This window comes from Barbus barbus (assembly GCF_936440315.1).
Source record: "Barbus barbus genome assembly, chromosome: 14".
NCBI classification, from domain to species: Eukaryota; Metazoa; Chordata; class Actinopteri; order Cypriniformes; family Cyprinidae; genus Barbus; species Barbus barbus.
This window is the reverse complement of record NC_136742.1, coordinates 28,082,575-28,109,511: the sequence shown is the minus strand read 5'-3', so window position 1 is coordinate 28,109,511 and position 26,937 is coordinate 28,082,575. Positions and strand designations below refer to the sequence as shown.

At 40.6% G+C, this 26,937-nt stretch overlaps 3 protein-coding genes, 1 long non-coding RNA gene and 1 pseudogene across 5 annotated transcripts; 3 read left to right on the top strand and 2 right to left on the bottom strand.

The window, feature by feature from the left end:
• Positions 1–4,832: 4,832 nt before the first annotated feature.
• LOC306880402 (trace amine-associated receptor 4-like) lies at positions 4,833–5,816 on the bottom strand (the record flags this gene model as incomplete). The annotated part of the gene is made up of 1 exon (XM_079433891.1): positions 4,833–5,816. One exon carries the CDS (start codon positions 5,814–5,816, stop codon positions 4,833–4,835), a length of 984 nt encoding a protein of 327 aa, XP_079290017.1.
• Positions 5,817–7,019: 1,203 nt separating this feature from the next.
• On the top strand, positions 7,020–7,550 carry LOC306880401 (trace amine-associated receptor 1-like; the record flags this gene model as incomplete). Its single annotated transcript, XM_079433890.1, has 1 exon — positions 7,020–7,550. A coding segment is annotated over one exon (531 nt), but the record flags the coding sequence as incomplete, so codon positions are not given.
• Positions 7,551–9,943: 2,393 nt separating this feature from the next.
• On the top strand, positions 9,944–10,966 carry LOC306879817 (trace amine-associated receptor 4-like; the record flags this gene model as incomplete). Its single annotated transcript, XM_079433019.1, has 1 exon — positions 9,944–10,966. One exon carries the CDS (start codon positions 9,944–9,946, stop codon positions 10,964–10,966), a length of 1,023 nt encoding a protein of 340 aa, XP_079289145.1.
• Positions 10,967–17,495: 6,529 nt separating this feature from the next.
• On the top strand, positions 17,496–18,507 carry LOC306879818 (trace amine-associated receptor 4-like; annotated as a pseudogene). The gene has a single exon. The product of its transcript is annotated as a trace amine-associated receptor 4-like (transcript).
• A 3,308-nt stretch (positions 18,508–21,815) lies between these two features.
• LOC306879897 lies at positions 21,816–26,937 on the bottom strand. The gene is made up of 6 exons (XR_013785043.1): positions 26,917–26,937; positions 24,075–24,603; positions 23,921–23,985; positions 23,224–23,454; positions 22,652–23,139; positions 21,816–22,567 (listed from the first exon to the last, which is right to left on the bottom strand). It is a non-coding gene; the product is annotated as an uncharacterized lncRNA (long non-coding RNA).

Below are 26,937 nucleotides of genomic sequence, written 5' to 3'. Positions count from 1 at the left end.
CGGTAGCTGCAGAGCGCCACCTATGGCTTAATCTCACGGAGATTCGTGAGAAGGAGAAAGTTTTTCTCCTTGATGCCCCCATCTCTCAAACTGGACTATTTGGAGAGGCAGTCAGCTCTGTGGTGGAGAAGTTTCAGTCCGCCAAGTCTCAGTCAGCTGCCCTCAGGCAGTTTATGCCTAGGAGGGCGAGGGAGCACTCTATCACCCCCTCCTCTTCCTTGTCTAAAGAGCGCTCCTTGCCCAGGAAAGAGACCGCCAGTAGGAGCAGTGCCTCGGCTCATTCCCCTCCGACCATGGTCTGGGGAGCCCGCGGCCGACCATTGCCCCACCGGCGACCTCGCAGGCGGATTGATCTGAAGCAGCCCGACAGGCCTGCCACTTCAGCTCCATCGAGTCGCTCCTGACTCTCGGGTCAGGATGAGGAGAGTTTTCCCAGAAACCTCACGAGGCAGGGCCAGTACCGTTCCAACGTTTCTGCCCGCCTCTAACACACTCTCCTCACTCAAATCTGTCACATCCGCCCAGCAGGTTTCGGTGTGCAGCAAACGGCCATCTTCAATCTCTTTCAGCATGGCAGTCGGCAGTCAGGCTTTTCTCCTCCTACTACCTGTTCCTTTCTCTTACTACCTGTTCACACCAGTCCTCAGGTCCTTACACTGGCTTCCAGTTACATTTAGGATTGATTTTAAAGTACTTTTACTTGTTTATAAATCACTCAATGGCCCATGACCTAAATATATTGCTGATATGCTCACTGAATATAAACCGAACAGACCACTCAGATCATTAGGATCGAGTCAGTTAGAAATACAAGGGTTCACACAAAACAAGGGGAGTCTGCTTTTAGCTATTATGCGGCCTGCAGTTGGAACCAGCTTCCAGAAGAGATCAGATGTGCTAAAACATTAGCCACATTTAAATCAAGACTCAAAACTCATCTGTTTAACTGTGCATTTGAATGAGCACTGTGCTATTTGTTCGAACTGACTGCAATGAATTTTATGTATAATTATTTTCTTTAAATTCATTTTAAATCAATTTCTATATAATTTTTAAATTCCTTGTTTTTATTATTTTTATTTCCATGTTTTTATTGATTTTTAATGTCTATTTCACTTTCTTTTATGTAAAGCACTTTGAATTACCACTATGTATTACCACGTGTATGAAATGTGCTATATAAATAAACTTGCCTTGCCTTGCCTTCCTTCATGGTGGACAATGTCGCCCTCTCCAGACCTTCTCAACACCCCAACACAGGTATGTATTCTAGACTACAACACTCTGCTTCCTCTATCGCATTTCTTTCACGAATGGGAGCGTCTACCAGGGGTATCACCTTGGGTTTTCCACACTTCGGTCCAGCTACACACTTCAGTTTGGCCGTAATCCCCGCCGCTTCGACGGGGTTCACCTGACAGTAGTAAGCAGCACCTCAAAAGCTTCTGTGCTACAGCAGGAACTCTTCTCCCTCCTCCTCAAGGGGGTAATAGAGTGAAGTCCCTCAGTCAGACCTGGAACGAGGCTTTTTCAGTCGCTATTTTCTTGTGCCTAAGAGGGACGGCGGTCTACGACCTATTCTAGACCTGCGTCATCTGAAACTCTCCCATTACAAAGGGAAGTTCAAGATGTTGACTTTGAAGACTATTATGTCTCACATTCGAGTGGGAGACTGGTTTGTCACTGTCGACCTGAAAGATGCTTATTTTCATGAAATGAAATTTTCATGAGTTTGCTTTTGGAGGGAAGGTTTACCAATATAAGGTTCTTCCCTTTGGCCTCTAGGACGTTCACAAAGTGCATGGATGCTGCTCTGGCCCCTTTGAGGCTCCAGGGCATTCGTGTACTCAACTACCTGGACGATTGGCTCATTCTGGCCCACTCCAGGGAGTTAGTGAGCCGTCACAGGGATGTCGTCCTCTGCCACATTCGTGCTCTTGGCCTCAGAATGAACACAGAAGAGTGTTCTCTCCCCTTCTAAACAAACTGTGTTTTTGGGAGTTCACTTGGATTCCGTTCAAATGCAGGCCCGTCTGGCTCCTGCCCGGATTTCCAGCCTCAATACATGTTTGGCCCACTTCAAGCTAAACCATCATGTCTCCGTGAGCACTTGTCGCAGGATCTTAGGCCTCATGGCCACAGCCTCCCCTGTGCAGCCCATGGGGTTTCTCCACATGAGGCCGTTCCTTTGGTGGATGAAACTTTCAGGGGTCCGCTCCACAGGACCTGCCACTCGCCTAGTAAGGTTCTTTTCCTGGCACATAAAACTGCCTGAACTGCCTCTTTGTGTCGCAGGAGTCGTCCCAGTGCCCACTTTGGTTCTCCCTGAGTTCCCCGGCACCTTTGGGAATAGATGCGTTCACTCACCCTTGGCCGGATATGAGGCTGTACGCATTTCCACCCATCAAGCTGATTCCGGCATTTCTGTGCTGGGTGAAGGAGAATGATGTCCGTCTCCTACTCGTAGCCCCGTTCTGGCCATCCCAGACGTGGTTCTCGGAGCTGATTCCTCTTCTGTATTGGCCCCCTTGGGAGATTCCGATCAGGCAGGACCTGCTCTCTCAGCTCCAGGGCAAGATCTGGCACCCTCAATCCGAGATCTGGAAGCTGTGGGTATGGCCCATCCAGGGCCACAGGTTTTGACTTCTGGTCTTCCTGCTGAGGTTCAGGAGCCTATCGCTAGTGACAGAGCCCCCTCCACTAGGAAGTTGTACTCTTCCAAATGGAAGGTCTTTGAGTCTTGGTGTTTAGCCCACGAAGTGGACCCAGTTAGCTATCCTGTTGGTCCAGTGCTGGAGTTCCTGCAAGAGAAAATTACGGCAGGGGCAGCTGCTACCACCTTAAGGGTTTATGTTGTGGCCATCTCCGCTCTGAGAGAGCTGGATGAGATTCCCCTCGGGAGACATCGGATGGTCTCAGTGTTTATGCGTGGTGTCCGGCGTCTGAGACCAGTACGCCCCACTGGAGTTCCTTCTTGGGACTTATCAGTCGTCCTTGAGGGTCTAATGGTAGCCCCATTTGAGCCCTTAGAGTCAGCTCCAGAATGGATTCTGACTCTCAAGGTTACTCTTTTGTTGGCGCTAACATCTTTTGAAAAGAGTGGGGACTTGCAAGCTCTCTCTGTCAGCGAGATGTGTATGGACTTCGACCCGGGTCTGGTCAAGGTGACCTTAAGGCCTAGGCCTGGCTATGCTTCCAAGGTTTTATCCGCATCGTTTCGCTCTCAGGTGGTAGCACTTCACTCTTTTCATCCTCCTCCCTTTGCTTCAGGCGAGGATGAAAGGCTTCACATGCTCTGTCCTGTCTGAGCTTTGAAAATATATGTGGACCGCTCCAGCCATTGGAGGAAATCTCCCCAGTTGTTGGTATGTTTTGATGCTGGCTACCGTGGGCTTCCCACATCGAAGCACAGAATTTCTCACTGGGTGAGGGATGCTATTTCGCTGGCTTATGAGGTGCGTGGTCTTTCTTCTCCTCTCAGCGTTCAGGCGCATTATACTAGGAGCGTGGCTTCCTCGCAAGCTCTTTTTATAGGGGTCCCCCTAGAGGATATTTGTGTAGCGGCAGGATGTTCCTCTCCGCACACTTTTATCAGGATCTATAACTTGGATCTTGACACGGCTCCGGGTTCCCACAATTTATCTGCTTGAACCAGTTGTGTACGCTGTCTGGTTCATAAAAACGGGCCAGATAGGGCAGCGTTTTTAACTTGCCGTGTTTGGTATATCGTTCCCAAAGCGTCTTAGCTTACGCAGCGTTGAGTGAGCCCATGAAAGAGAATGTCAGCGAACGAGACGCTGCGTTTGCTGCCAAGCTCCTCACGCTGCTGACAGGGGCCTTTTCGGCAGAGAAATTTGAGGAACAGATGGCACGTTTGCCAGTATAAGGAGGCGACATAAAAACATCGAAGATGGCATCTGCGCCATCATCCAATGAATTGCCGTGATTCTATAAGGGCTTCAGACAATCAGCACACCCAGAGGGCGTTCCTAAAGTGTCTTTGCTTACGCAGCGTCTCGTTACCTATTCAGAGAACACGGGTTACGCGAGTAACCCGAGACGTTTTTAATACATCAAAAAAGAACAGAATTAAATCTTCCTCAGCATATATGTAATCTCATATCAGACATCTCAGCAACATTAAGTTGATTTATTAGATTATACTTAAAGTTTATAGTAATATTGTGATTTTTGCACTACAAAGATTATTCATGATAGTAATACAGTATAATTTCTCTGCTATCAAAGAAAATGTAGGGAAAGTGCCACATATATACCACAAACGGTTTATAGCCAACATATGAGAATGAATGATAGGATAGGAGTGGGAGGGTATCTGAATCAAAAGGCCTCTGTTGATCTTCAAGGAATGAAAACACACAGAATGTTTTATTTTATGTATTTCATGTCTGATTTGCTTGTCACACATCATTAATGACAGAGGTTTGATGCTCAAGAAGTATTAAATTCCTTAGACTCTTTAGGAAAAAAAATGTGTACAAAGAAAGGCAGTGGGAAATTTATATCATTAAAGCACACAATTATCAAAACATTACAGAAACAGAAACATTTTATAACAGTGAAAAAGCACATACATGTTCTAAATATTATATAAACGTGTTATAGTTTATTATAATTCATATTATTATGATTATAATGTGGTTCAAAACTTTATAAACAAAAGCTTGACACGCAATGAATATGACATGGTTTTTCCTAACAGTACCTACTGAAACATTAATTTTTATGGAAGAGAAAATGTTAGTGAAATATAAGGACATTTAGAATGAAAAAAAAAAAGAAATGACACAACAGATTTTATAATAGGCCCGCTAGCACAATTTATATAGTTTTTCATATAACATTTTGGATTTTTCTCTGAACCAGCTGTAAAAGAAAGCATAAATCAAGGGGTTAAATACTGCGTTTAAATAAGCCACCCACATTAGCACCTCATATAATAGTGCTGGTATTGTATGGTTAACAATAGGATCTATGATGTTACACATGAAGTAAGGCGTCCAGCAAGACATAAACACTCCAATGACAACAGCAAGGGTCTTAGTGGCTTTTAGATCCTTTTTACTAACTGATGATGAGCTTGTGGGGTAGTTATTAATAACACGAACATGTCTCAGAGCTATAACAAAAATCCTGCTGTAAATGCTCACAATTATAAACATAGGGAGGAAGTAAAACACAAATGAATAGGTCACTCCGATTTCTCTTCCATGCAATGCTAAACACCCTCCCTTGCAAACAATATGCAGCTCCTCGGTTGTTTTGCTTTCGATTTTCAGCTCTGAGAATATGATGCCAAAGCCAAAAAAGGCAGAGAAGCCCCAGCTGACCAGGATCATGAATATGCTCACACGTGTGGTCATTCTGCTGTGATATTGGAGTGGTTGACAAACTGCATAATAACGGTCAATTGAGATGAACGTGAGGTGCAAAACAGATGCGTTACACAGTGTAAAATCAGTGCCAGAATGAAACTTGCAGAAAAAGTCTCCGAAGTACCAGCATGTCTCCAAAGAGCGTATCATGCTCGGAGGCATGACAAAACCGCCCAGGAGCAGGTCGGATACGGCCATTGAGACGATCAGGTAGTTGGTGGGTGTGTGGAGCTGCTGGAAAGAGGAGATGGTGCAGATAACCCACAAGTTGCCAAACACTATCAGTATGATGGTGATAGTAAAGAGCAGGTAGAGAGGAGCACGTATGACAGGAGAATAGACTGTCTTTATGCAGGAGTCATTCAGGGATGCGAAACAGAGGCCGAAAGACTCTGCTTTCCACGGTTGACTCGGATTCATCGTACAGGCACTTTAAAACCTAGAATGAGAAAATGGCTTGATTAGTCCTTTTTTCTTATATTTTAGTTGGAAAATCTAAATAATATAAAGAAAATACCGAAGACCCACTGAGACAATAAAAAAAAGACCTTTAACAAATATTTACATATTTACAGTACATATCACATATCTACAACATTTACGTTTACATGAGGTTAGAATTTGAAAAGTGAGTGTTGTATTTGGTTTGATTTTGTAATCTTACCGCAGAAAGTCTTCCCGCGTCCTCAGCAGATGATTGAATATCTGTATTTTGTAGCCTTTTGAATACTTTCACACAGAGAGTGCATTTTTCTGAGCCAATAAAAAAGGGCCTCTTGTTGTCATGTGATTACAAGGAAATCTTGATTGGCTTTCGTGTCTCAAGATGTTTAAGAGTAAAATATGTGTATTTAGTGTTCAGTTTTGGCTGGTTGTCCAGTTAGTCCCTGCTGGTAGATAATGTTTTTTTGCATTGTGAAAAGGCCCTTAAAGCATAAAATGGAAATTTATTTTAAATATTTTATTTTATGTTTTATGTTTCATGTTCATTTTATGTTTTTAAGAGCCTTTTCACAAAGCAAAACACATTTTGAGACTTTAGTCTTCTTGTGACCCCATTCAATCAACATTGTCATGACTTTCTTGCAGATTGAAATATATATTTTTTTGTTTTGAGTTGTTAATGTCCTGTGAATAATTTTTGAACCCAATGAAAAACACATTTGATGTGTTTCAGAGCAAACTGTCCACTGGTGAAGTATCTAGCCATAATGTAATGAAGATTCACAGACTTAGATTTTGTCTTCATGCCTTGATTTGGGGGGCATGTCAGAGAGTATCATTAGGCTAATTGTTATTTTTCACAATTAGGTTCTTATTGTGCATGTTGATTGTACAATTTAGCACTTACGCATTTTGTGTATTGTTGAAGAATAGCCATAAAGCATGGCAGAAAAACAGTTTGCTGAAAAAACAGAACTTATTTTGCTGGCATGAGGTGACATATGTACTGCATTTCCCATAATTCTCTGTGGCAGCATGACATTCTGCTACACTTTTTCAAGTAGAAGGTTGCAAATTTATTTAGAAATAAGTTGGATAGCAGTATAATCGTTGTTTTTGGGAAGTGTGTACGACCATATGGTGTCCACGTTCCTATGCTTATCACCATGATGTTGACCACTACTGGTCATCATCTCCATTGGACATTTCAAGCAACTCCACACACCAACAAACCAGCTGATTTTGTCTCTCGCCCTGTGTGACTTTCTCCTCGGGTTGTTTGTCATGCCGTTGAGCGCTGTCCGTTCCATGCAGGGCTGTTGGTACTTTGGGGATTTCTTATGTAAGTTACACACATGCATTGACATGACTCTCAGCACCTCTTCGATTTTCCACCTTGTGAGTGTGTCTGCCGAGCGCTTTTGTGCCGTGTGCAGTCCATTAACATATCATTATCGCTTTGGTTTTCTAATGGTGCTGTTAATGATCTCTATCAGCTGGTTGATCCCTGCTGTATTCGATTACATGAGTACCTACTTTAAACTTAACCTTCATGCTGACAAGGACTTTTACAAAACACATGTACGTTGTGTGGGAGGGTGCCATGTCTTCTTTACTCACGGCCCAGCAGTAATCTCTTCACTTGTTTCCTTCTACATTCCTGGCCTCATCATTATTGGCATCTATTCTAGAATCTACATGGTTGCCTGAAACCAAGCGAAGTCTTCAGCGGAGCCAGCTGAGAAGAGTTGATCCATCAGGAGGCGCGCAACATCGGGCACAGAAAGCTAAGATAATGATTGCTATCGTGGTTGGAGTTTTCATGGAATTAATCCTTTTCTTTGCTACACAACACTCCCAACGCTGATGAGCTTGTTTGGTTTGGCTATGTCAGTTCTACCTTAAATCCTTTCATTTATGCGTTCATGCATTCTTGGTTCAGAAAGGCTGTGAGGATTATAGTAACTGGGGAAATATTTCAAAACAATAGCAGAAGAAAACAGTTAGACCTGTAACCAAGGCCTAATTCGGAAAAACATAGCATACCACCCTTACTCTGAATTAGTTAGACCAATTGCTTTGCAAAACAATTAAGCTGCTGGTCAAAGCTGTACAAATGCATCCAAAAAAAACTAATTCAAATGCAACCAAAACTCAGCTCAAAGTTGCATTAAATATGAAGTACTTGTATGTGTTCTTATATTAATTTGTGGGCTTGTTTTATCAGTTTTATGGACGACTTGGTTAATGAGGCCAATAAGAGATTGTAATCAAAATATGTACATTATAAAACCGTCTCCTTTCAGAAAAGGAACCATTATGTTTCAAAGCAGGAAAGACATTAAAGCGATAGTTTACCCTGAAATGAAAATTCTGTCATTAATTACTCACCCTCATGTCTTTCCAAACGTTCAAGACCTTCGTTCATCTTCATAACACAAAAGAATGTGTACCATCATGATAATAATCCAAACAGGGATGAATTTAGAAGCTACCAAACGCTTCCATGTTTTCCCTATTTAAAGACAGTTACATGAGTAGTTACACGAGTAAGTATGGTGACACAAAAACGTCTTTAAATAGGGAGAACATCGAAGTGTTTCGTGGCATCTAAATTCATCCCTGTTTGGATCCTAAGGAATGACTGGTGCTAAGCTAAACGCTTGCATAGTGGCGCCACACGCTAGAGCGATTGAGTGCACGCACTGAGACGTATCAACTCGTCTAAGTTGAGGGAAGAACATAATTGGAATATGGAAAAACGGTGGCGTTTTCCTTTAAGCTTTATTGATGTATTTAAAACCCTATTATTGCTGTCTTGTTGTGATTAGACTGAAGCACAAGGAAGTTAAAGTTTGTTTGTCCTGCCTGTCTCACTAATGATAAAAGTTAAGCTCTGTAGGGCATTATGGGTAAACAGGTTGGTTGTGATAATAATGGCTAGGATACAGCTAATAAGCTTCATGCACGCCGCTAAGCAGGTGAGCGCTGGTATTAACACCTTTGATCGGTCAGACTCCTTTGAGAGTCACTCTGGAAAAATGGAGCATGATAACAAGCCTCATGGGTCCAAGACATTAATGAGGTGTGTGTGACTGACAGCTATGGATTTGAGAGCCTGCAGTGGAGGCCCAGATAGACATTTACTGTGCAAAAATATATGGAACTGGTTTTAAACATATAAGTATTAAACAAAACCTCTTCTAAAAGTTAAGAAATGCTCAGCTCAGTGCAGAAATTGTATTTACTATAATTGTAGATATATAGCTTGAATTGAGCAATTTAAAGACAGACCGAAAGTTTGAAGGGTCTTGGTCTTCTAGATTGAATATTTCAACAGGGGTGTGTGAAGTGCATTCCCATATTTTACGTTTAGATAACTTTTTCTGTTATCTAACACTAAAAACACGAATAATTTAAAAACAGTTAAATGAAACTTTACAATTTTCAAATTGAATGCACATTTTTTTTTACTGTTTGTTATAATGTTGTGATGCCTAAATTCAACAGGTTTTATTTATAAAAATGTCTATTATTTTTTTTAATAGACAAAATGGTATTATTAATAATCTAACAATACTGAGCACTTATTGGTTTTCGGCCGTAATATATAAATAATTATTTTCTTATTTGGTATCGGGCAGAATTTTATTGTATGTGCTTCCCTAGCTGCTAGTCATTTTTTAAATGGTTGCATAATTATCTAATAATAATAATTATAGAGGGCCAAGGGCCTTCAAAGATGTATATTTCACTTCACAGATGAAGATCACATGTTTTTTTCATCAGTACATATCCCATTTAATGACTACTGTCCAATATTTCATTTTGTTTGTTGTTTTTGTAACCATGGGTTATATCGACAGGTGTGGGTGGGTTCCTCTGAATATTAGGGTATATATGGACAAAATAGCTGCTCTGAGTCCATGTATGGGCTTACATTGGATGTGTATGTACTATATATACACTGTGTATATCTTTCTGTGGATATTAGTCTTTATCAAACTGTAATTCATGAACTTATTAATTTAATACTTATTTTTATAATTCCCAGCTTTTTTATAATTACAAAGAAAATCTTTATAGCATCCAGGGTAAATGTGATGACTTTAAATGAGACTGTTATTTACTTAGAAAATATGTTTCTTTGCTATCCACTTCTGCCAAACTCATGTCCGAAACTGCATCGTCTTACTGTGGTTAAAGTGGCGATGTATGTTTTAATGGTGCTGATGATCCTCATGACAGTTTTTGGGAACCTGCTGATCATCATCTCCATCTGTCACTTCAAACAGCTTCAGTCTCCAACTCATCTGATCGTTCGCTCTCTGGCTGCCAGTGACTGTCTGCTGGGCTCTTTGGTCATGCCGTACAGCATGGTGCGATCTGTTGAAGGCTGCTGGTATCTGGGAGATGTTGTGTGTAAAGTTCATTCTAGTTTAGACATGACCTTTTGTATTTCCTCAATACTGCATCTCAGTTTAATATCTGTTGACAGGTACTGGGCCATTTGTGACCCTCTAAGATACAGAATGAGGGTCACAAACAATACTGTCACTGTATTTATTACCTTCATATGGGTGTTTTCATTTCTCTACAGTTTTTCTGTTGTGTTTTCAGGTGTAAACAAAATTGGTTTGGAGTCGTTCATTATACAGGTTTATTGTGTGGGAAGCTGTTTTTTGTTTTTTAACAAACAATGGGGAATTATATGTCCGATTCTCACATTTTTCTTCCCTGGGATGATCATGAGTTCTCTGTATATGAAAATCTTCTATGTTGCACGAAAACATGCAAAGGTTATGTCAGAAAGAGTGACTGGAAGGTTGAAGAGCCAAAGCTCTGCTCACAGAGAGAGAAAAGCAGCTAAAATTCTGGCCATTGTTATGGGTGTTTTTTTGTTCTGCTGGCTGCCTATTTTTATTGCAACTATCATTGACTCTTTCCTTAATTTTGTGACTCCTGGCGATGTTTTTGATGCTTTGGTTTGGTTCGGATACTTAAACTCCACTTGTAACCCATTGATCTATGGATTTTTTTACTCTCGCTTTCAGAAGGCCTTCAAAATTCTCATATCATCCTGTATTTATGGCTTGAGTGACTCAAGCACCTTGACATTTGAATGAATATATCAGTCTTTTTTTATATCAGGTTATGTTATGCATCTCAATAAACATTTTCTTTCTCTTATTACCATACGTGTTATTATCTGCTATGATACTGAGGACAATATCAGAAAATATGAATAAGATTTTACAACTATTGAAATAAACTGTTCTATATCTCTTAAGAACCTCCCAAATTTACTGAAAGTTGTGATGTTATTCTTTACTATTCCTTATAACTGGAAATTATAAATGCGACATTCACTCCTAATGTAAATGTAGTTCAAGGTAAAACATCAGAATAAGCATAATTAAGAAATGAAGTAGATAAAGCCATAAGATGATATGTGATGTAGAGATGCAAAAATATTAATCACGTATGCTTGGTTTTATTAAAATAATTAATTTAGAAGAATATCTGTGTGCATTTGATTTACTTTTGATTTAGTTGAAAATTTAACAACATTAAGAGTGGCAAAAGAAAAATCTGTATTTTTCAAAATTCTATATTTCAGACAAAAAACATGACTGACTTTGATGATCAAAGCTAGAGAACTCTGTGTGGAAAAATTGTTATCACTTTGGATCACCAGGTGGCACTATGCTTTACCTGGTTAATGGGATAGTTCACCCAGAAATGGAAATTCTGTCATTATTTACTAACCCTAATGTTGTTCCAAACCTGTATGCATTTGATCACAAAAGAAGATATTTTGAAAAATGCTTAACTAAACAGTTCATAGTAGCCATTTGCTTCCATAGTATGAAACATAATTTAAAAAAATACTATGGAAGTCAATGTCTACTGTCAGCTGTTTGGTTATGCACATTCTTCAAAATATTTTAAAAATTATTTCCTTACTAATACATGGCTCATTAGCATGTAACAAAACTGGAACGTTAAAGTGACCTCATTTCTGTGAGCTGCAGACTTAGACAACCGAGTGTGAATACATATGGATGTTTATTAAACTACACTACAGGGGAACATGTAACATTGAACTAAACACAAACATACACACATTAAACATAGCTGCCAACGCAAGGAAGGCATGGAGAGAGAGAGAGAGAGAGAGAGAGAGAGAGAGAGAGAGCGCTCGAGCACAAGAGAGAGCATAATGGCAGGATTTACACATCAGCTAAACACAACCTGTTAGAACCATCAAAAAAATTACATCACCTTAATCAAAAGGGGTCGAAGCCTAGAAGCGCATCTAAATAGTTAACAAGCGGTTACTTGCACTGGTTTGTTGATGCTGAGTAAAGTGTCCTGCTGCATGTATAATGCGTAGATTCTTGATGAATTGCTTTAGAAGTGAAAGCTTCGTCATTCCAGCCACGGGTTGATTGGTCCGAAGTTAAACTGCCAAAGTTACTGAACTCAAAACTGCCAGAAGCTTGGACTCCCCCCGAAAGGGGAGTCACGAGGTTTCCACGGTGATGTGTGTCTCTAGGGCACCGAATGTAAAGATTAGAACCCTCCTTTTGGGTGTGGGAGAAGTTTTTCCCTGTAACACCCATTTTTAGTCAGTTTGACAAGGCACATAGATTCAGCGGGAAAGTGTTTCTTTGTCTCACTTGACACCTCATTTGCATGTTTTATGACTGTTCTGCTCAATCGGTGCAATTCTTCCCACAGTACCGTAAGAATAGTATGATGCATTTCACGAGGTCACAGTGTACATCATTGTTTGAGAAATAAAGAGCAGATCATTTTGATATCAAGAAAGAGACATCTAAAAGATATTAAACCAGAGATACATTCATACACCTGAATATGAGTGTTTAGTGCTTACTAATACAAATAACGAGTGGTCACTAGGTTAATATAATAAGTATAATAGTATAATAATATAATAACTTCGGTTTGGAACGACCCTTCAAAATGGCAGCCATAGGTCATTGATATGACTATTAAAAACAACAACAATAATAAAATTAATGATTTCAATATTCATAAGGATTCATTTTTAGGTGTCGTAAATACGTCAGTTTTGCACGTTTAGATGCTGAAAATACGTCAGTATTCTACGTTTTAGTGCCTGTAAAAACTTAAGTAAATGTACTTTTTATAGAACTGCATTTTACGTAAAATACATACAAATTATCATGAGATCACGTTGGTTAAACACCCATGAATGTCCACAAAGTCATAATTACGTGTGGGAGTTCTTTATGCCCAAAATCTCTGAGCTGAGGCATGTCAGTAAGGGTTCTGTCACATCACTGTACTTCCACTGATTACCTTTCACAACTGTCTTGATAACTTTGGGTCTTTAATCTTTTAAGTGTCTCCCATGAGCGCTGAATCATGACGAATGTTGATCTATAGTGACAAAAGTCACAAAAAAAGCATGAATTCCAATATGATTGTTCACACTTCGGTCGCATTGCAAAACATCTGAACTGTATCGGATTTAGTACCACATTATGGAAGTGACACAAATCGGAATTGAAAATATCGATTCCCTGTGTTTTGTGCTGTTCACACTGTCATGAGAAAGAAAAAAATTTGGCCACATTTTGAACAGACTGTTACGAATCCTGGCCATGCACTTCAGTTTACTCACCACCAGAGGTCACCCGCTCACCACATGGACTTTTACACTACACAGCACACTGGACTCAATTTCCCACAATCCATTGCACTGACGACTTGCACAGCTGTTCACTATTTTGCCCACACCTGATCACCATTTCACAATCACCATCACTCTGTCTTGACCATGTTTACTAATAAAGCCTTGTGAATGGATCCGCACGTCTCACGTCTCGTCAACCCCGTAACAGAATACTCGGCCACACCAGGATCCAGCGGCTTTTCCAGTGGACATTGGCCAGGTATGGACATGGCACGTATATTATTAACCCTCGAGCAGGGCTCGCGACCGCTCGAGGAGTATATACAAGAGTATTTAGACCTCGCCCATTTTTCTGATCTGCCGGACTATGTACTTATTGACTTTTTTTGTGAGGGCATTAATCAGCCGCTCCGGTCACAGTTAATCCGCGAGGGTCCCCGTTCATCTCTCAGTCAATTTATGGACTATGCTTTGCTGTGTGTGGGCTCTTCATTCACTGTGGGTGTTTCGGAGGAACGCAACACCGCACTCACTCGCAAAATGGCAGTAACAACAACACCCCTTCACGTCTCCGCTGTCAAGCCAGAGTCTGCTCACGTCTCCGCTGTCAAGCCAGAGTCTGCTCACGTCTCCGCTGTCAAGCCAGAGTCTGCTCACGTCTCCGCTGTCAAGCCAGAGTCTGCTCACGTCTCCGCTGTCAAGCCAGAGTCTGCTCACGTCTCCGCTGTCAAGCCAGAGTCTGCTCACGTCTCCGCTGTCAAGCCAGAGTCTGCTCACGTCTCCGCTGTCAAGCCAGAGTCTGCTCACGTCTCCGCTGTCAAGCCAGAGTCTGCTCACGTCTCCGCTGTCAAGCCAGAGTCTGCTCACGTCTCCGCTGTCAAGCCAGAGTCTGCTGACGTCTCCGCTGTCAAGCCAGAGTCTGCTGACGTCTCCGCTGTCAAGCCAGAGTCTGCTGACGTCTCCGCTGTCAAGCCAGAGTCTGCTGACGTCTCCGCTGTCAAGCCAGAGTCTGCTCACGTCTCCGCTGTCAAGCCAGAGTCTGCTCACGTCTCCGCTGTCAAGCCAGAGTCTGCTCACGTCTCCGCTGTCAAGCCAGAGTCTGCTCACGTCGTCGCTGTCAAGCCAGAGTCTGCTCACGTCGTCGCTGTGCTCCAGCCAGAGTCACACCACGTCTCAGTGCTCCAGCCAGAGTCTCTTCACACCTCCACCGAACTGCCAGAGGCTGTTACCACAGATTCAAGGTCAGTCCTTCGAGTTCTGATATCCTGTGTGATGGACCCACCACTGACGTCGCTGCGAGTAGCTGGCATTCCCAGGGCCTCAACCCTGGCTGTTACAGAGACTGTTCCCCTGACCTCAGTGCTTCCCGTTATGGCGGTCGCCATTTTGAGTGTGTGGGCTGCACACTGTGCTCCTGAGGCCTCTCCTGTCCACGAGTCTGTTCCTGAGGTCTCTCCTGTTCACGAGTCTGCTCCAGTGCCTCCAGAGGTGGCGGCTTCCGCTGCAGAACCTCCCGAAGTGGTGGCACCTACTCCCGAATCCCGAGAATCCAGTTCTCATGTCACGGCCACGGAGGCCGTTCCTGACCTCATAGTCTGCCCTGTCACGGCCGTGGAGGCCGTTCCTGAACTCACGGTCTGCCCTGTCACGGCCACGGAGGCTGTTCCTGAACTCACTGTCTGCCCCGTCACGGACACGGAGACCGTTCCTGAACTCACTGTCTGCCCCGTCACGGTCATGGAGGCCATTCCCGAACTCACTGTCTACCCTGTCACGGCCACGGAGGCCGTTCCTGAACTCACTGTCTGCCCTGTCACGGCCATGGAGACCGTTCCTGAACTCACTGTCTGCCCTGTCACGGCCATGGAGGCCGTTCCTGAACTCACTGTCTGCCCTGTCATGGCCATGGAGACCGTTTCTGAACTCACCGTCTGCCCTGTCATGGTCATGAAGGCCGCCCCTGAACTCACTGTCTGTCCTGTCACGGCCAAGGAGGCCGTCTGTGAGCTCACGCCCTGTCCTGTCACGGCCAAGGAGGCCGTCTGTGAACTCACACCCTGTCCTGTCACGGCCAAGGAGGACGTCTTTGAGCACACGCCCTTTCCTGTCACGGCTGAAGAGGCCGTCTGTGAGCTCTCGCCCTGTCCCGTCACGGCTAAAGAGGCCGTCTGTGAGCTCACGCCCTGTCCCGTCACAGCTAAGGAGGCCGCCTGTGAATCCTTGTCCTGCCCAGTCACGGCTATGGAGGCCGTCTGCATATCCTCCTCCTGTCCTGCCACAGCCATAGAGACCGTTTACGAGCTCTCGACCTGCCCGGTCCCAGCTCCTGAGACCATGAGGACTCTCTCTGTGTTGTCTGTTTCTGTTCTCCCTGTGGTGTCTGTCTCTGCTCTCCCCAGATCCCTGATCCTGCCCTGGCTTCCTGGCCAGTCCACTCTACCGTGGAGATTCTCTACCCAGTCTACGCCACACTGGTGGGCTCCGGCTTTGTCTGTTCAGCGGTGGTGGTCAGCTGTCTGGTTCTGGGGGTCTCCTGCTTCGCCCAGGTGCACTCTGGTCCCGTCCTGCCCTGCAACAAGGACTCTCTCTGTGTTGTCTGTCCCTGCTCTCTCTGTGTTGTCTGTCCTTGTTCTCCCCAGATCCCAGTCTCTGTCATGGGTTCCTGCCCTGTCTGCCTCCCTGTGGTGGTCCTCTGCCCTGCCATGGTGGTCTTCTGCTCGGGTCTGGTGGTTGTCTGCCCCGCCGTGGTGGTCTTATGCTCGGGTCTGGTGGTCATCTGCTCCGCCGTGGCGGTCCTCTGCTCCGCCCTGGTGGGCTCTGGTCTCGCCTGCTCCGCCCTGGTGGGCTCCTGTACCATCTGGCTCCGCCCTGGTTTCCTCGATCCCCGGCCTCTGCACCTCCGCAGGGATCTGGCCCTCCATCCCTCCCCCTGTTCCGCCTCCGCTCCACCGCCCTCCTTGATTTGTATCGGAGCGTCTAGAAGCCGCTCCTTGGGGGGGGGCTATGTTACGAATCCTGGCCATGCACTTCAGTTTACTCACCACCAGAGGTCACCCGCTCACCACATGGACTTTTACACTACACAGCACACTGGACTCAATTTCCCACAATCCATTGCACTGACGACTTGCACAGCTGTTCACTATTTCGCCCACACCTGATCACCATTTCACAATCACCATCACTCTATTTAAGCCTGGGCCTTGCTCTTGTTCACCGCCGAGTATTGTTAGCCAGTCTACCTTACAAAGCGTTTCCCTGTTTTCATTGTCAGTTTTCCTGTGTCTTGATTCCTGCCCGTGTTCCTGGATTATTCTCTCTGCCTTGCCCTGTCTGGATACTGTATGCTGATCGTCGACCCACGCTGCCCTTCGGATTGTTCTGTGTCTTGCCTCTGCCATACCAGTCTGCTGTTATTTGACCCTGCCTGTCTTGACCATGTTTACTAATAAAGCCTTGCGACTGGATCCGCACGTCTCACGTCTCGTCAACCCCGTAACACAGACGCAGAGCGTCTTAGGGGACATAGCAGTGAAAAAAAAATGAGATGGGAGGAGAAATTAAATGCATTTGTGTTAACCGGAAAGAATTCGCTCAAAGATTTGCTTGAAAAAGCACGGGAATATTGTTGTTCCTCACAAAACAAATGCAAAGGTATTGAAATGATTTTTTTTCCTCCAACCACTTTTTTTAATTAATTTTTATTGTTAGTATTTTTTTTACAAATTACCTTGTTAAATAAGTAATAACTATTTAAAGTGTACATTTCTTACATAGTTATGGAGCTGAAAATATAATTTATTGTTTTAATCTTTATCTCCATTACAGGGGAAGTAAATTATTTATTTGTTTATTTTCTTTATATTGAGGGGGCATGTACTGTATTTATATTAATCTTTATTGTGGCTTTTTTCAAAACAAATATTGTGCTTCAGTCTTGAATTCAGTCACTATTTGGAGCAGACGTGATGATTTCAAATGAAACTGATATTGAGAATGTGTTCCTCTGCTATCCACTCCGGCCGGACTCCTGTCCCAGAGTTCCTCGACTTACCATCCTTAGAGTGACAATGTATTTTTTGATGGTGCTGATGATCCTCATGACAGTTTTTGGGAACCTGCTGATCATCATCTCCATCTCTCACTTCAAACAGCTTCAGTCTCCAACTCACATGTTCATTCAGTCGCTGGGAGCTTGCGATTGTCTGCTGGGCTCTTTGGTCATGCCGTACAGCATGGTGCGATCTGTTGAAGGCTGCTGGTATCTGGGAGATGTTGTGTGTAAAATTCATTCTAGTTTGGACATGACTTTCAGCATCTCTTCTTTAATACATCAGTTTAATATCTGTTGACAGGTACTCTGAGGTACAAAATGAGGGTCACAAACAACACTGTGGCTGTATTTATTACCTTCACATGGCTGTTTTCATTTGTGTACAGCTTTTCTGTTGTGTTTACAGGGGTAAACAATGTTGGTTTGGAAGAACTTATATTACATATTTCTTGTTCTGGTGGCTGTGTTTTGTTTTTTAACAAAGAATGGGGTCTAATTTGTGCACTTTTTGTGTTCCTGATTCCAGGAACTATCATTAGCACTCTGTACATGAGCATCTTCAATGTAGTGAAAAAACATGCCAAAGTCCTGTCAGAGAAAGTGTCTGTTGCCCCCACTGTAGGCGGTAATTGCCAAACCTCTTCACAGAGAGAGAGAAAAGCAGCTAAAACTCTGGCCATTGTCATGGGTGTTTTTTATTTCTGCTGGCTGCCTTTTTTTTTACCCCCACTGCTATTGACCCTTTTCTTAATTTCGTCACTCCTCTTGATGTTTTTGATGCTTTGGTTTGGTTTGGATACTTTAACTCCACTTGTAACCCCTTGATCTACGGATTTTTCTATCCTCGCTTTCAGAAAGCCTTTAAGATTCTCATATCCACTTATATCTGTGGCATCAGTGAGTCACACACCTTCACATTTGAATGAATATGAAGTTATATGAGCTTTACCACACACAATTATATATTTTAATGAAATACCTAGTCTATGCATGAATAAATATTTTGCACGTCAAGGTTTAATGGTGATATTTATTTGTTTTTTCATCCAGAATGAATATTGTCTTTCTTTTATTATAATAACACGCATACATGAAAGAAATCTGTGCACATTTTAAGATTTAATAACAAAGACACTTTTATTGTAATGCATTTTATACCCATTAGTCCAATGTTTTGCTTACTTAACGTTTTTCTTGAACACCGTAAATTTAAATAATTTGTACTAATACCTCAACAATGGTTTCTAAAATATATGTAAAATGTAGTTATTCCCAGATATTAAAATAATGTCCATATGTTCCTTTTTCAGAAAGGTTTTTGTTGTTGTTTCTGATTCACAACCAAATATCACTTACAGTTTAAGGAATTTAAAAAAATTATAATATTTTAATACTCCTTTCGTCATTTAAAAAAATTAAATAAAATCTATTGTGCTATAAAGTTAATGACTACTAATACTGCATCATGTATCTGTCCGTGTTCAAGTACAGTATTTGATGTGAGATGTGACAGAACACCATTCTGGAACCTTTTTTCCTAAACTTGGATAAATGACTTTGAATATTGAGAGCCGCGCTCCTTTGAGAGTCACACTGTCATTAAAAGTGAGAAATGATAGCAAGTCTCCTGAGTACTGTTGCTGGCATAACACAAACATTACATCATAACTGGTGTATGTATACAGTATGAATGAGTGGCATTTATGGAAGATTAAACATTGTGATCAATCGCTGCAAAATATTAAATTACAATCGGATATCTAATGATCTTAACTTCTACACAATTATATGTATAGGCTTAATGGATACGGGCACTTTTTGATGCTTTGGTTTGGATACTTTAACTCCACTTGTAACCCATTGATCTATGGTTTCTTCTATCCTCGGTGTGCTCAGCTGAGATTACGACTTTCTGCAGACCAGTCAAGTTGTTCCACACTGACTGAATCAATAATTTCTTTTTGAACCGTGTCTTATACACAGAGTCACTGCCATGTTAGAATAGAAAAGGGTCCTGTCCAAACTGTTGCTAAAAAATTAGAAGCACACAATTCCCTAGAATATCATTATATGCTTAAACATTAAGATTTGTACTCATGGAAATTACTAAAGTAGTCAAACCTGTTCATTAGAGGGGGGTGACCCCTTCTTTTGGCAATATAGTGTATATTGTCTGCAATTTATTTGGCCAAGAACACCAACAAAAAGATTGTACATTTTACAAATGTGAAAAAAGATTTTTGTCCTATAGTCTGTTGCAGTTTTTCTCCATTGCTAAAACACTATAACCAGGCTTTTGAACTAAAATTTCAAAACCATAACACTATTTTTCAAATAGCACACCCATTTCCCTAAACTATGAACACTATTCCCCTGCTTTGACACGTGACTTGGTGAACTGTTACTGGAAAACTCTATCCCTACATTTCTCAGTACTTACACCATGTGGTCATTTAGAAAGCACTAGCGTTATTGTTCACTCAAGTCTGCACAGTTTGAGCTCAATTAGCACACAAATACCCAAGTGGAAACAAAATTTATCACACACCAATCAGAAGCTTCGATGGATAAAGGGCCAAAGTCAGTTTACAGTTTTTCTTTGGTGCATTTCTCAGATCAGAAATGAAATTCTTAAAACTACTTGTTCAACCTCCACATCAGCTAGTCACTTGTGCACATCATAAAAAGTTTATCTTTCTTTTGAACAAGTTGTGATTGCTTTGGTACATTCATGCAACTGATTATGTACATTTCTCTGCGGTGTCCTACATTATCAGTTACTATTGTCCTGTTGCTCAGAATGTATTATTTTAACAGAGTGCACTGTTATATTGACAACAAGACTAAGTATTTTGACAAATACTTACTTTTGAGAGATGAACTAAAGATTTTGAGTAAGTTACAGGCTTTTGCAGGAAATCCATTGGGTGGTGCTATTTGTACAAATTGTTTTGAGAAATGCACATACTTCTTTGCAAATATTACAGTAAGGAAGAGGTCAAGGACACCACAGAGGAAGAGAAGAAGTAGGGAGTAGAGAAAGAAATGAAGGAAGAGGAAGAGTAGGAGGAGGAGAAGTACGGAGAGGAAGAAGAGAAGGAGAAAGAGGAAGATGAGGAGGAGAGAAGGAATAGGAGGATGACAACATGGAAGAGAAAGAGGAAGGGCAAGGGCAAGAAGACAAGCAGTGTGTGTGTGTTTTTGAGGGTTTGTGTGTCATGTCTGAGAGCAAAGTTTGGTCTTTCAGCAAGATTGAGTTGTTCTGAGTGGAGAGCGTCATTTTGACCTGAATATAGGAAGTTTGGAATTGAGTTAGAAGTTATGGAATTGTGTTTAGAGTTTTGCAAAGAAGAGGCATAATTTCAAGAAATGTGTTTAAGCAATCGAGAAAAACTGTAACCAAGATCCAAATCCTGTTCTTTTTCTGATATTGTGGTTTAGCATGGAAGGTTTGCCTTTAATGGAGTGTCTATTTACACTAAGTGCAAATAGCCCATCTTGTTGGCAAAGGCTATTTACACTAACTCCGCCCACTAACGTGTGATTGGGTTAGTTAACAATAAAAAAAAAGAAGCTAATTCAACATCAGTTTCAGTGGCGTAGATGGTAAGGCGCATGCTTTTTGACGCGATCGACCCGAGTTCGATCCCACCTTTTGCCAAACATTTTTTTCTCCCTTTTCAAATCTCATATCGCATCAGAAAGGCATTTATTTCCAATAAAAATGAAGGAAATAATCAAAAAGTTGAAAATAAATTATCTGGTAGGGTTAGGGTAGGTGTAGGGAGGGCTTTATTGTCCCAATAAGGTGGCATCCATTTAATAAATTTGAATTAAAATGATAATTTGCTATTATTGCGTACTGTTTTATAATGTACTAATACTGAGGTGCAGATAATTGCCACTATTTGCAATAAGTAGTATAAATAGCAGAAATTCTTGCTATTTTAACAATGTAAATAGAATCCATCGCTATTTGCACTTAGTGTAAATAGCGTCTATCGCCTTTTTATTTTTTTTAATGGAGAAACAGAGGAGTGTTGAACATGTTTTGTTTCAATTTCTGTACCTATTTTTAAGTTTTATGTTTCATATTCTCTGTATCATATTGGCACATTCATATGCCATCAAATTAATTTTGAAATGTACAATGAATCCCTAAGCTGTGTACAAATGCCATTTCAAAAATGTTCTCTTTTAAAAGGCCAGTAGTGAAAAATGACAACAGACTCATTACAATGCTCATCATTTATTATTTCATTATGCATGTGTTTGTGCTAGGGATGCACCGATACCACTTTTTCCAGACCAATGCTGATAACGCTACTTTTATTTTTGGTACTTGCCCATACCAAGAACCAATACCTGTATTTTCATTGCATTTATAATTTTTTAAAATACAGAAACCAAAAGAATATTTAGATTTTACATTTAGCAGACACTTTTATCCAAAGCGACTTACATTGCATTCAAGTTAGAGTTTTTATATTTATATCAGCTCTTGCTTTCCCTGGGAATCGAACCCAAGATCTTCGCGTTGCTAGCGCCATGCTCTACTATTTGAGCTTAGCAAATTTTTCCTTCAGTTATTTTCACTATTTAATTGTCCATAATAATATATTTTACAAGCTTTTGTTACTTTCACGGTTCAGTTTATTTTTAATCTATAGTATTTAATATTTAATTTATTAGCACATTAGAGCTGTTCCATTGCAGCAGCAGCTATCGAATGGTTAGCATATTAATTGCATACGTTTGTCGTGATTCTTTATCTTCACATGCTGTTCACATGCTGTGTCAGGTAGCAGTTTTTGGTATCAGGGCATTTTTAAGATTATGAGTACAGGAGCGCAGTATCGGGCGCCTTAGTTTATGCTAATATTCTTCATCATTTATTTATTTTTTCTCGGGTGTTCGCATTGGCATCTGCCATACACCCTCACACCGCACACATGATCGAGACCAGCGATGGTGAGCAAGGGGTTTCTGGAGAGAGAGAGAGAGAGAGAGAGCTTAATATAGATATATTATTTCCATTTGATATAAATCCAAATATATCTCAAAATTTACTTTAGATAATAAAACGTTGCAAAAGCTCCCTTGCATTCTGCGGGGCCGCTCCATTGGTCCGTTCGCTCAAGGAAGGTGCGTCCACACCCGTTGCACCGGCGGTCTTTGGCTTTTTGGCCCTTTTCCACTGCGTCGTACGACTCGGCTCGGCATTGCTCAGAACGGCACGACACGGCTCAGATCGGCTCGTTTTGACTTTACACTGCAGTTTAGTTCCGCTTTAAGGCCCTTTCACACAGGACGCTGTTGAAAATCTGTTGTGTCTCGTGCTGAAAGTTCAATGGCAGTGATGATTTTCTGCTGTCAATCAGTGATCAGCAGAGTTTAAACGTCATGTTTTAGTAATGGTCGCTATGGCTCGCGTGGAACCTCGGCCGAGGTGTTACAAAAAAAAGTACCAGGTACTGTACCCAGTGGAAAACCCCCCAAAAGTGAGCTCTACTGAACCGTGCCGTGCCGTACTATGCAGTGGAAAAGCGCCACCTTTTCTAGAGAGAGAGAGAGAGAGAGATTAATACAGCTATATTATTTCCATTTGATATAAATCCAAATATATCTCAAAATGTATTTACAATAATAAAATGCTGCATTCTGTGGGGCCGTTCCATTGGGCCGTTCCCTCAAGGTAGAGTTGCACCGGTGGTCTTTGTGGACCAGTTGCAGTGAAATTTTGTAGTTGCTTTCACTGCTTGTGTTCTGTTCCACCGGTTCCGCTCTGACACTTGAACAAGGTTTAACGAAGAGAGATGTGTCTGTTGACCTTATAGTGATGTATGCAGTCTGGAGGTGCTTCTAGCTGTTGTCTGCATGAAAGAGATTGACGTAAAGATATTTACACAATTTTTGTTTGTTTGATCTGTGATAAGTGAAAAAAAAAATTAGTAAACTTTTCACAGATTGTGTTGATGTTTCCAAAGTTATTAACATTGTAAATAGCAACGCTTTTTATATTTTATTTTTGAAGACATTTGTGTATATTTATTGGCTACATGTCAGTTATGTTTAGTTTTATTATATTTTGGTTTCGTTTTCATCGTCTCTCATTATTACACTCTTAAAAATAATGGTTCTTTATTGGCATCAATTTGCAGAAAAGGTTCTTTATTATGGAAAAAGATTCTCTAGATTTTTAAAATGTTCTCCTCACTAAGAAAATAATGGTTCTTTTAAAAACTCATCTGAAAGATTTGTTGGAAAACAAACCATGCTATCATAAACAGTGAGCTGTAATACAACTGATAAATCATGATCCTAACTTTAGTTCCATACCAAACAGTTTCAGAAGCATTTCTGCACCACCTTTGTGAAGATTCCTCCAGACCAGCATATAACACCTGAAAATTACATATGGATTGTGACATTTTTATTAAAAAATAAAACACTTATGCAGGTTGTTTTAACAATATTTTACTAAAGGACTTACGCAGTTTTGCGGCCAAGACATAACAAGATCTCTCCTCGGGAAGATACAAACTATGGTCAGTATTATTACTTCCGAGAACATGTAACCATGCCATGTCACATGTTTGTAGATGTTTTAAAGGGTTTCTCAATCCTGCCCCTGGTGGCCCTGCCCTATGGCTTCCCAACCCACCTCCACTCTCACCCCAAACACTTCTCACACAAGATGTCTCCCTTATCTACCACACCAGATTGAACTCATTAGGGGAGCAAGGGAGCAAGATTGTGAAACTTCAGGACCGTTCAAGATTAGATTTACACTTACATTTAGATTTATTGTTGTATATTGTGGCATGTTTATTGTTGTGTGATGTATATTGCTATTATTGCAATTATTCCCAATTTGATTTTCAATTGTATTATCTGTTTCATGAACATGATCCCTTTGTCCTGTTATCCAGTTTAAAAGAACTTTGAATCTTTTAATACATCTAAACAGGAACCCCATTTCCTCAATATCTCAGAAGCAATAGTAGTGAATATAGTTTAGCCTGAGAAAAAAAAAAAAGTTGTTATTAGACATTATTAGACAAGTGCTTCCAGTATTTTAAACATAAAACAATAGACTTAATTGTGGAATGTAAAATGTGAAATGAATATTTTGTTTTATGTTTCATTTGTATTATGACAAGGGTATGACATAAGTATTACAAGGAGAGGGTGACTTATGAGGAGGACATTGCCCCATATCCCCATTTTTCAAAACGCTTATAAATCATCAAGTAAAAATGCGCAGTTTCCAGCAGGGACGTCATGTACTCATTACTTTTGAGGGGGCACGAGTTTGGGGGGGATCGTCATGTGACACACTACAGCCACAGCCACAACAGCACTTAGGTTTTATTTTTAAATATAAGAAATATCTTAATTCTCACCTTTAAAGATTACGTTACTATATTTATTGGGCGATGGTCAAAGTAACCTAATAATGTAATTATTAAATAAGCTATGTCATGCCCTAACCTATTTTAATACGACTGAATTTATATTTAATGTGAATTTAACATTGAAAGTTAATGTGAATAAAAGTTAGTTTACTAATCATAACACTTTCATTGTACAGAAAGAGAGCAAAGAACATTTTACTGACAGTCTTGAGTTCAAGCACTCTCAGAAATACCCATTCACCCATACCCAATCACTGAAGCTGTTTACACTATGAAATGAATATCTTACTCTCAGATTCATATAAACACATTTGCACTTTGAGAGAATTCGCCAGAAAGAGGTATTCAGTCAGGGAGCAAATGAAGAAAACACCGCATTTTAGCGATGACTCATCTGAACGCCTCTGATTGGTCATTGCATTCATCAGCTCAACAGAATCGTGTGTGATTGGTTGTAATGCACATGCAGCGCTGTAAAAACGCATCTGTATCTGGCTCAGCACCAGCCAGTGAACGCAGATTTGAATGATATGACGTACTGAACGATCTAATCACGCAGGTGTGACTGCATTAAATGTAGAAAATATTAATCTTTTGGAAGCTGCATTCAAAATCCAGTTGGCTTTAAGTGTAGGGCAGTAGCACATACAGTTTGTTCAGTATAAAAACCATTATGCCTATGGGATGTCCCCACTTTTCACAAAAAACAAACGTGTGTGTGTGTGTACTTCAAATGTATTGAACAGTAAGATTTTTTATGTTTTTTTTAAACAATTCTCTTCTGCTCACCAAGCCTGCATCTATTTGATCCAAAATACAGCAAAAGCAGTAATATTGTGAAATATGTTTTTCTATTTAAACTAGGCTAATTGCTTTCTATTTCAATATATTTTAAAATGTAATTTATTCCTGTGATCAAAGATAACTTTTCAGCATTATTACTACGGTCTTAAGGTCGCATGATTCTTCAGAAATCATTCTAATTTGCTGCTCAAGAAACATTTTATTATTATTATTATTAATATTATTAAAACAGTGGAGTACATTTTTTTCAGGATTCTTTGATGAATAGAAAATCCAAAGATCAGCATTTATCTGATATAAAAAGCTTTCGTAATATTATACACAATACTATTCAAAAGCTTGGAGTCAGTATAATTTTTTAAATGATAAATGATTGAAATTTATACTTTTTTTTTGGGGGGGGGGGTAAATGATAGAAATGTATAATTTTATGCATTAAATTGATCAAAAGTAATGATAAAGATGTTTATAATGTTACAAAAGATTATTAAGACTCATTATAAAGACTTTCTATTCATCAAAGAAACCTGAAAAAATTCTACTCCGCTGTTCTGAACATAATAATAATAATGTTTTTTGAGCAGTAAATCAGAATATTAGAACGATTTCTGAAGGATCATGTGACTGGAGTAATTATGCTAAAAATTCAGATTTGAAATAACAGGAATAAATAACATTTTAAAACACATTCAAATAGAAAGAAATTATTTTAAACAGTAAAAATATTTCACAAAATTACTGCTTTTGCTGTATTTTGGATCAAATAATTACAGGCTTGGTTAGCAGAAGAGAATTCTTAAAAATAAAATCTTACTGTTCAAAAGCTCTCGACTGGTAGTGTATGTACACGCACACACACACACACACACACACACACACACACACACACACACACACACACACACACACACACACACACACACAAGCACAGTATAAGATCTGTGGTTGATACAGATAGATCATCTGTTATATTCTGTCTTTGCAAATATAACAATAGATTAGTTATGTTAGATAAGTTAATATTTTGGTTGTGTATAATATATAATATAATATATAATGTGTGTAATATATAAGTTGTGTAGCCTATATATTTAGAAAAGAAGTGATACTTACAAAAAATGCTGGCGTATCTCC